Below are 11,021 nucleotides of genomic sequence, written 5' to 3' on the forward strand. Positions count from 1 at the left end.
TGTGACAATAATTAATCAACTTGCCAAATGAGAAGCTCTAATACATTTCTTGATTATGACAGTTTTCTCAGCTTTCAGAATGATTAATTGTTTTGCTCTGGCCATCTAACCCTCATGAGGGCGGCACTGCCTGAGGTGGAAATGCACCCCGATATATGAGTGACCTGCAGAAAGCCACCAGTTTACCCTCCAATCACTATATTCCACTGTGAAATCAGTGCACAGATGGACAGTGCCTCCTCAGGTACAACACCATCAAAACAACGCAACAGAACAATTTGAGAACAAAGATTAATGTGGGGTTGCCTCCTGCACAAGTTCTCATTTAATATCAAGTTAATGTTTCGGTACGGGTGATTGCCAATGGGTGCGATACATTTGCAGAACAAAAGTCCATGTCTTTGTATGGTTGTGATACTTTAACCAGTGATCTAATGTGAAGATTGTGGCTCATATCGTTCTAATTTCAGGTTCACAAAGCACTGACTGATCATTTGTAGCCCCCCCCCCACACACACACCTTTCTCCAGTAGCTTTCAGATACTTTTCTGTGTGATTTAATTATTTTTCAGGCTTTTTAGCCAAAATGTAATGAGAAAGGAATTTATATAGTCACATTCACAGTGTCAAACAAATCTATGCTTTTTTTTTTCTTCAAACACTAAAGCTAGGGGAATCAAAATCTATTTTTCACATTTTTGGAAATTTGATATTAGGGCAATTGTGGCAGCCATAAAAAAGACTTTTGTGATCTCAGCTTCTAATCAATACAGAAACTATCACTTTTTCAGTGTCATGAATCCAAATAATGTATTGAATTAGAATAAAGCATTTATATTACAAAGACCTAAGACATCAAACATGTTGTTAATATGTAGACAAGAAGCAACAGCACATGAACAAAGTATAAACAACTGCTGGCAAGATGGTTACCAACAGACACCTGAACGAGCTAATCAGCTCACAGCAGAGCAAGGAGATAGAACATACGTAAGTTAGGTGGTATTTGAGGACCCGTATGAGATCTGAGATCGACTGTCCTAAAGCATGCAACCTCCATGCCAACCAGGGAGCCAGCCTGCCTGATCAAATTCTGTTAATGCAATGAGACTGGTTGTTTCACACCTTATGATGAAGACGTTATTTATGTAAGATCGGAACCAGCTTGTATTTTTTTTACAATTGAGAAGTCCTAATGGAATAATTTTGGCTCACTACTGCAAATAAAACCACTAACATTTTAAGATACTATTGGTGTTTTTTTAATCTTTTAATTGTGCTTTTTAATTTTTTGTTTTTAAATTAATTTTAAATTGTTTCTGAATTTTGTGTGAAGCACCTTGGGGGCAACGTTGTCATAAGTTGGCACTTTATAAATTGAAAAATTGAAATTTAATTAAATGTTAATATTTAGTCTGTTGGGTTACTAGTCAATTGCTTGCCCCTGAAATCATGGGATTAATATTTTTAAATAAATATGGATGTTATTTGATTCCAAAATGTGCCAAATTCTACATTCTGTGGTAGCTGTCCATCAATCTCTGCAAATATATGTAAAGACTGCTATTCACTACTCATGGTGTAACTTTTTCAACAATGTATACATTTCCTAATCTACCAAAGGTTTTGTTGAGAAAAAAAAACATTATTAGCTTCAGGGCTCAAACCCCAAATTACAGAACGGTTTCCTTGTGAAAATGGATGTAGGAGCTTTGCAGGTCTGTTGTTGGCACTAATGGAGAAAGAGCAGCAAGCTACAAAACAAAAAGAGCCTGAAGGATGACCATAGATCATTGGAGGGCAGCCTTAGGTTGGAGAGACTAGATTTCTGTTAAGAACATAAGATGAGGCCTGATCAGCCTCAGCTGGGTCGCCGGAATAACAACTCATGATAAATCAGAAGATTCCAGCTTTATCACCAGCATGTCCGGCAGCATCAGCACTTGTATACACGACATCCTAACCTTCTAAACAATTGATAACAATGTCAATACTATATACACCATTATAACAATTAGTTGAGGTAAGTAGCACACCAAATCCTACTTTGAACAATTTACATTTCTAACGTAGTTACATACCATTACCAAACTTTCATCACACCAACTTTAAAACTCCAAAAAGCAGTGTCATTTCACAGTTTTATTAAGTATCCATTTCACATGCATGCAATATTCACAGAAGCTATGACATCATCTCCATTTAAAATGTCCAACAAAGCATAAAATACCTTGTAATAGTCTAAAATGAAGCCTACAATTGTTGCCAGACGTTTCCATGCACCTTAAATATTTTTCTACTCAATTTTCTCTCCCTTCATACATACCGTTACCAGAGTTTATGTGTTAAGTCAATCAGAATGTCTACGATATTTTTAGAGTATTACTGAGTAATGATTAAGTGATAGATATATTTATTTAAATTTTTGTGAACAGATTTCAGTGGGTCGAAATATTATATACATATTTGGGTTCTTAGTGCCTTTTATTTGCTTAACGGGTAAGACAGTCACCCATAAGCTCATCACAGCACTTTGCTAGAATTCCTCCTGACAGAAATGGTACTTTAGTCACGTTTGAGGGCTTCCTTGCTTGGATACATTCTGTAGTTCTGTATACAAAATTTTCCTTGGGCTTTGGGATGGCTTTAGTGTTCTGACTAGTACTGTGAGGTATTAAAAATTCCTAGACAACAATCCTCCCTACAATGTCATTCATTTTGTGGAGTGTGTCAGTCCCTGCTTCACAGCTGAGATGGTGTCCTTTGAATTAAGAACCTTAATTTTTTTCCCTTCATACACAAAGTTGCTCACTATAGTCAAACAGTTCCACTTTCATCTAATCTGACCAGAGAACATTGTTCCAAAAGAGATGCCCAGTTAGGAAAGCTTTACTCAACACTGACAAGTTTCTGGACTCCACAACTTTATCCAACACAGAGTCCATCCAAGCACTGATCCCCAGAATTCACTGAGGAAAAAGTCAGACTTTGTCTCCACTCTGAACAGCACTTGCAGCACCTTTGTACAGGCCAGCTATGATGTCCAGCAATTTATTGGGGGTCCCCTCACTTCTCAGGATGTCCCACAAAGTAGCCCAATTAACTAAATGCAGCACTTTGTGAAAATCAACATAATGTGCAGAGGCCCTGCTGATTTTCACTCTTACATTCACTGAGTACTCGCAGAGCTAGTGTGCAAGTGGTGCAAGGTGTAAGTAACTATGATTTGTTCAACAACATTCAAGTTTGATCACGCTTTGAAAACAAGACCATAAAAAAACCCCACAGAATCAAATAATACTGTTTGTTTGATTGACTTAAAACATGAGACTTTGGCAATGTCAAATGTGTGGAGTTATGGAAAATTGTGTTGAACAGTTTATAGCCACGGTGTATGTCAAATTCTGGCCTCAACTCTATTTTTGTGTATTAAATATTATGTAGTTAGACCTGATGAATGAGCTGCCGCCTGCATGAACCTGACGATCATCATGGATGAAGGTATGGAGCTTACTATTCACTTATGAAGTGTAAATAATAGTGTCAAGCAGAGTATTTGTCCCTTCTGAGGATAGGCTGCTGTCTTTCATATTTCCATAGTTTTGCTACAGTAATGGAAAACTGTCCAAGACAACATATGTAGAGATATAAAGTATTTCTTTCAGGCACCCTTCAGAGTCCAACAGCAGCATTTTATTAGCCCACTGCTTTTCCTGTCCTGGAAAATCAAAACTTCACACAGGGAGGAGCTCCGGAGGACTCTCACCGTAACAGTACTTTGCTTGAGGGTTTCGGTAGGTGTTTTCATGTTGAACGCTCTGCATCAGAAAATAATAATAAAAATAAAATTCATTTTACAGGAATTTTCAGACTATGAACAAATTAATGCATGAAACAAATTTAAAATTTCTCTCGTCAGATGTTACAATGTGAATAAAAGATCAACTGTGGTAAAGTGAGTATTGGGAAGGAATCCAGGGTTGCCACAAAATAAAACATTACTCTGTAGAATGTTAAAGGCAGCATTTGTTTCATAGGAATTTAATAAATGCTCATTAAAAGAATGCAACAAAGACTACAACAGTAAATCTTTGTCTTCTAGGACTGCTCTCCTTTGGTAAAATAAATACAACATAAATGCTCAATATGAGTCTGGTGAGAATTTGTGCTTTTTTAAAATGCAAAACAAATTACTTCATTTTATTGCCTTATTTTGGAATCATTGTAGTGGTGACTCAAATGTGTCATCTCCTGCTTTAAAGGCTATCTGAAAAATGTCCTGGTAAATAATGCAAAAGAGGGACATGTAGATTTCCTTCAATACTCTAAAAACAGAGACGAACAGGATGTACAATCTCCATCAAAAATAACTTCTTTAAATTTAATGCATGAGTCAGTCAACATCTCTACACTTAATAATCAAAGTATTGGTATGGTAGAGCTCTCTATGTTTCTGTAGGATAGAAGTGACACACTGCAAAGATTGTTTTTATTTTTCAACATACTTGTGAAGAGGTCCTACATTTGGCTAGGCACAGCTCAAAATGGTCCTCCACAGCAGTGAAGAGATTCTGAAAGCCTTCAGCTGCACGATTCAAAAACCGCTCAAGGAGAGGTTGCTGAAGAAGATAATGGAGATAAGGGAGTTGATATGTGTTTAAAAAAAAAAGAAAAAATAGTTATGCCACTGATTCTATGGAGTGAGTAATATTCTGCATTCTTGCAATGCAAAAATCACTGATGCAATTTTATCTATGCAGTACAGTACTAAGATAGACAGTGGCATGTTAACAGCTGCACTTTATCTTATGACCAGGGCTGGTATGATAAAAAAAAAAAAAAAAAAAAAACAGCAAAAATGATTTTTTTTTAGAAATCAGTACTTAAAACATCACCAAAATATGAAATCAGTAGCATTAATTATGGTACTTGTATATGTTGTATGTACACCTTTATGTTTTGACATGTCATTGTCAAAAAGATAACTGAAAAAATAAAATAAAAATAAAATAATGACTTTTTTAGGGAGAAAAAAAAAATCTGATTTTTTTTAATCAGCCCTGCTTATGACTATAGAAAACATAAACTTAATTAGGAGTGAACATATTGGAGGTGAAAATCAAGTTGCAATATTTTAAGTTTTATGACAAATACTTGAATAAAAAGGACATGATTTGTGGTGACCAAGCCAACTATTCAGGAAAGAGTTCACAGCTACACAACGATGTGAACACAACTGTGCTCACACAATGATGTATTAAAGATTTGGAAAGATTCAGCCACTAAGTACAACTTAAAATCCAAAAGGAATCTCAACTATCACACTCCAAACTTTAAATCATTTGTCATCTTTGAAATTAACAAATGCAAAATTGTGCTAACTGTTGTTTCTGAGCTCTGCTGAAAATTAATTCATGGATGTTTTATTTAGGTTGACTTTCAATTACCCCCTTACCCAAGATATGCAAATACTACATGCATGAAGAGTTTTACTTCTCACCACAAGACCAGACACTGGTTTTACTCTGTAATATTTGTAGCCACTCAGCAGGATCCAATATGTATTTTGGAATATTTGTTGGAGTGGAGCAGAAAAGAGCTTTCTTATAACTAAACAGATCAAATCTAGGCTCGAGTCACCCATGTGTCTTCTGGTAAAATTGCAGGTGGAATTTCACACTTTATTTTAAGAAAGTCATGTCAATCTTTTACATACCACTCTGACACCAGGTTTGCTGAATTTGAGCATAAAATGCTGGCACATATCATGATATTCATACTGAAATGATATGCAGCCTTAATTTATACTACTTCATTATTTAATAGCTCACCTTGTCAGGCTGAAGGCAGCAAGAAACACAATACTCATAGATGCTACAGCAACCATTTGCCAGGCAGGTTTTACAAATGTATTGTCTGGTGCTTGGAAAGTTGACATTACAACAGCCATTCACCAGCAAATCTTTCCTCTCGCATACATAACCTGTAAAACAGAAGCAGTGAGGAGAATACATCAAAGAAAGGTGTAACAGTATCTAGAAGCTGCTATAGCCACACAAGAAGTGACCACATCAACTGCGACATTACCGAGTTCATCAGTGAGCAGTGTCTTGCCCTGGATGGAGTTTCTACACTGCGTGATCTGTCGACTGCTGTTTCCCAGGTTAAAACGTACTTTCCAGGGGATTCGGTGGTCTGAATCTCGCAACTCCAAAAGTGTCCGATCACGAATGGTGCGCTCCTCCTATAAAATTTGTGACAGTTACTTATAAATTGTCAATAATCAAGAACATTCACCATTTGGAGGAGCAGTGAGTGCATATCTGTGAACCAAGGCTAAACAAACCCATCAACCCTATAAACACCACACCCACCTTCAAAATACACCAGTCAAACAGTTTCAAGCTTAATCAGTTCACTCGCTTAAACTCCACATCACTTTATGACTCAGGATGCACTAATGCAGGTATCAGGCACTCTGTTGAAATACTACCTGTGGGACTGCACGTCATTTACATCAAAGAATCTTACAGTGGATGGGCAGGAAGGCATAGCAGAATAGTCATAAGTTTTGGACAATATATAAAAATACTGCTCTGCAAAATGTCTACAGAGGAGGAGTGAATGAGGATATGCAAATTTCTGATAAGACGTTCATTGCTGTTTTTACTCATTTCACTGCTGTGATTTGTCATCATGATTGATTTTGAGTGTGTATGTGTGTGTGTCTTGGGGGGGGGGGGTGTTAGGGTGTGGGTTATTGTCTAAAAGACATGAATTGATACCCTGATTGCAGCATATGAGATGCTGAGCAAGGATTCCGAGTGCATGGGTTTGCAGTTGTCCAGGAACAAGGCTAAGATAGCAAGTCCTTTCGACTGCTCCCTTGTTTTCACTCCCAGGTAGATCTGCATGTTGAAAAAGTTTTGTGCCAGATGCCTTTCCTGACACAACTTCACATTACACGTGGCAGAGGTGGGGTTCGAACCAGGAACCTTCCGCACTTAAACCAAGCGCACTTAAACCAACCACCACCCCTGCATGGACCAAGGCTTTTAATGATTTCCTGGATTTGGCCATCACAAGTGCATCTGTATGCAGTGAAAGTGTTGAACTCAGAGACATTCACTTATTTCTGGAGTGACACTGAATTCTCTGGGTCCTTGACCTGTGAGAGTGAGGATTGTCTGGAAAGAGCTTTTAATCATGGGCAAAGGTGTTTCATGTTGTTGATATCTTTGCAAAAAAAAAAAAAAAAAAAAAGAAGGTCCTAGTATTTAGGGTCCTGGTGTTTCCTTTTATACTGCATGGTTGTGCAATACAGACACTAACCAATGAACTAAGACAATGACTTGATGTCTTTGGCAGCACCAGTCACAGCGTCACAGTGAAGTAGAAGCGAGAAGGACTTTTCATACAAAGCCTAAATCTCCTATGTGCACCGTGCCAAAGTGAAGCTGAAATTTCATATCATCTTAAGAGAATGTTTCCCTGTTCCAAGCAATCCTGAAGCTGTATAACTGGTGATATAACAGACAAAAGATGCACAATACACAGCTTCTTCAGCTACAGCCACAGAACCCAGTAACTCCTACAGAGTTGTTATGGGAGCCTTGGTGACTCAGTCTACTTCTTGCAAAGTCAGGTTTTGAGAACTGCCTTGACCAGACAGTACCATATTGTTTGTATTTCTTAATGATTGATGTAAATCAAGTTCAAAACATATTAATATTCAGGTCACAGAGCCTTTTATCATTGATGCACCCTTTTTCTTGTCAACAGTTTGTCCACTGAGATAAGATAGTCTGGCACTGTGTGTGGACTCATTTAAACGCAGCTTAAAGACTCATCAGTTTTCTGTCTAATTGACATGTCTGTTTTGAATACACGTCTTTTCCTCTGCTTTTCTTGTATTGTTTTTTTTTTCTTATGTTAATTGTGTCAATTTTAATAGTTTAGCGGTTGCTGGCTGCAATGATTTTGAGAGACAAAGAGAGAGGTTCTTTGTACCTTGAATTACACCCTGAATTGCTTATATTAACTCCTTTAAATTTAAGTGTTTATTGTTGTTGTGGTGGCCAGAGCGGGTGGTCACCCAACTGAGCAGAGTGTGCTCGTGTTGGACCTTGCTCTTGTGAAGCGCCTTGCTGTGATTTTATGCTATATAAATAAATTTGAGTTTAAATTCACTGGCTTGGAAATGTTCATGTATCCATCCCCTGATTTGTGTAAAGAGAAGTGGATGTAAAAGTGATGATTTCTATTAACATTAATTCTTCTATTTACGATGTCCAATTACAGGTAGTCTCTGGAAGGTCTCCGAAAGGTTTGTGAGGTCGAAGGTTGTAAAAATGGCTGCAACTCCTACATGGTTAATGCCATATTTAAGCCCCAACCAGTCCCAGCAGAAGACTGCCCCTCCCTGAGCCTGGTTCTGCTGGAGGTTTCTTCCTGTTAAAAGGGAGTTTTTCCTTCCCACTGTAGCCAAGTGCTTGCTCACAGGCGGTCGTTTTGACCGTTGGGGTTTTACATAATTATTGTATGGCCTTGCCTTACAATATAAAGCGCCTTGGGGCAACTGTTTGTTGTGATTTGGCGCTATATAAAAAAAATTGATTGATTGATTGATTGATATTTTGTAGCTCAAAATTAAGGATTACATTTAGAAACTATGAAATATGGCAGTGGAACAAGGAGAGGTCCAGATTGAACAGATGTTCCTACTAGCTTGGGTAGTGGGAAATTCACCTTTGCTGACCTAGTAGAGCCTTAACCTCAAGTACAAGTGATCCTGGTATTCAAACCCCACCGTGGCCACAAAGATATGTCATCTGGTCACAGTAGTTTAAAGGTTCATAGTGAAGTCACTCCACTGCGAACTCACCCCAGGTGAAGTCACCCCACTCTTGTAACACAATATTTCAATTCTGATATGTTAATGTAATAAATTATTTATACACACCAGTGACATAATACACTGTTCTTACTCAAGTTTTGTTAGTGAGATGATGTTTTAAGGGAGAGGAATGTAACTGTCAGATAAAAAGCCCATTGATGGGAGAAGGACTGAGCACTACCCAAGTTCTATATATCACACTAGCACAGCAGGCCCCTAACATTAATCTAGTCATTCTTAATTTTTTTTTAAAAATAAGCATGGATAGTTGGCGTTGAGTGACTTCACCTGGGGCGAGTCCGCAGTGGGGTGGCTTCACTCACTAACAGTTTAAATAGCAGTAGGTGTACTAATAGCAATTTGCAGTTTGCATACAGTACTGTATCAATAGCAATGGCCTTTTGTTAAACCCTTTGAATTAAAGCTGAAAATACATCATGATCTTTTCATATCAACTCCACTGTATTGATGCACAGAGGCAAAATTACAAAAATTGTCACTGTCCAAGTACAGTCACTTGCCCAGTTCCGGATCACTGCTGTAGTTTTTGTGCCGCCGTTTCTCGTAATCAGCGTGAATAAGCTAATACTTAGTACCAATGGAAAGATTGATGTTTTGTCTACAAATGACCACAAGCTCGACCGGATCCAGCCATCCTTGTGATCAGCAGAGGAATCAAAACATCCCGGTGTCTGCGGTGTGCGCGCTTTTTCTCACTCACTCATTCCTGCAAGTTTTAAAGTAACAATCTCTAAGAAGTAGCAAAGGTGAGTTAGCCATTCAGTGTCATTGGTTCTAGAGTGGGAAAATACTTACTTACTTGGGTAGAAAATGTCAGTGTGTTTTGTCTTGCTGTTTAATTGCTGCACGCATTTATCTCCGATGCGAAAATTTGCCAGTTGCGGATCACTGAAGCAGCAGCCTTGTGTCAGTACTTGTGAGCCATGTGTACTTTGGGGGTCATCTCAACATCACGAATGTGCATGAATGTGGGAGCTTTTACTTTTTAATTCGGGAGAAACCTCACCTACACACTTAATTTTTTGCTCGTAAAAACGTATAACAGTGCCTTGCGAAACTAGGTAAATTCTCATTTAATAAGTATAATTTATATCATTTTGTGTTCAAAACATTCTCAGGCACAGTGTGTATCATTCTGCATTAGAAGGGCTCCAGCCACACGCTAGGAATGAACCCAAAGTGACACAGAGTGTCGTGATCCAGAACCGGGCAAAGTGATCCATTTCTGGCAAATATTTGCACCACACATAATGTGGCTTCACACTTTAAGTAGTAGGGCTACCCCATCCTGACTTTGTCAGCGAGATAACATCCAAATGCCCAATACAATACACAATAAAGGACATTCAGTTGCATTACGGCTCCGTATAGCGGGACTTTAAAAAAGGTGATCCGGAACTGGACAACCGTCTGTACTTCTGTATGACGACTCAAATTACATACACCCTGCAGGAAGAATAAACTGACATATTACAAGATGCTGCAGTGCCTTCAGTGGAAAGAAGTTCTTTACCTGTTTGAGTGTACTGGTTAGGAAATAGATCAGAGACAGTCCAAAGACGACTCCCAGCACCCATCGCTTTCTCAGTAAGCGACGTAGGACCATCTTGACATGGTTTTCTTCAGAAGAGAACAATAACAGTCGAACGCCTCACATCCACACAAACTTTAATGTCCTGGCTAATGTCTAATGTCCAGAACTGTGCAAAGAAATGTCCAAGATGACAAAATGGGTTATAAAACGTTACCCAAGTGCCTAAATGCGAACTGAAGCAGCCAAGATAACTAACCCATGTTATACTAAATACTGTTTAAAAATAATAATCTAAACATGACCATCAACGTTAGATAAAAGCATTGTTACTCAGAAAAGCCTGGTTTGTTAGCCTACAGGCTAGCTATCATTAGCATTCGCGCGCCGTGCAGCTACACACTGGAGGTTTAAAATACACCCAGCTACACCCAGTGACGGAGTCACGTCTACTGTGACTAAAACAGCAGAATAACAGCCAAAATCACGTTTTAACACGCTATCTAACGTAATTATGAATCCACCGAAGATTGACGTCCAGCGAAACCAAAACAAATGTCCAAATCGGATGTG

At 38.3% G+C, this 11,021-nt stretch overlaps 1 protein-coding gene across 1 annotated transcript; it reads right to left on the reverse strand.

Annotated features, from left to right (window-relative positions):
• Nucleotides 1–3,434: 3,434 nt before the first annotated feature.
• On the reverse strand, nucleotides 3,435–10,876 carry spring1 (SREBF pathway regulator in golgi 1). The gene is made up of 5 exons (XM_034170892.1): nucleotides 10,431–10,876; nucleotides 6,088–6,244; nucleotides 5,832–5,983; nucleotides 4,506–4,619; nucleotides 3,435–3,818 (listed from the first exon to the last, which is right to left on the reverse strand). Exons 1-5 carry the CDS (start codon nucleotides 10,521–10,523, stop codon nucleotides 3,735–3,737), a joined length of 600 nt encoding a protein of 199 aa, XP_034026783.1. The 5' UTR covers nucleotides 10,524–10,876; the 3' UTR covers nucleotides 3,435–3,734.
• Between the last annotated feature and the right edge of the window lie 145 nt (nucleotides 10,877–11,021).

The sequence above is a fragment of the Thalassophryne amazonica genome, chromosome 5, assembly GCF_902500255.1.
Source record: "Thalassophryne amazonica chromosome 5, fThaAma1.1, whole genome shotgun sequence".
NCBI lineage: Eukaryota > Metazoa > Chordata > Actinopteri > Batrachoidiformes > Batrachoididae > Thalassophryne > Thalassophryne amazonica.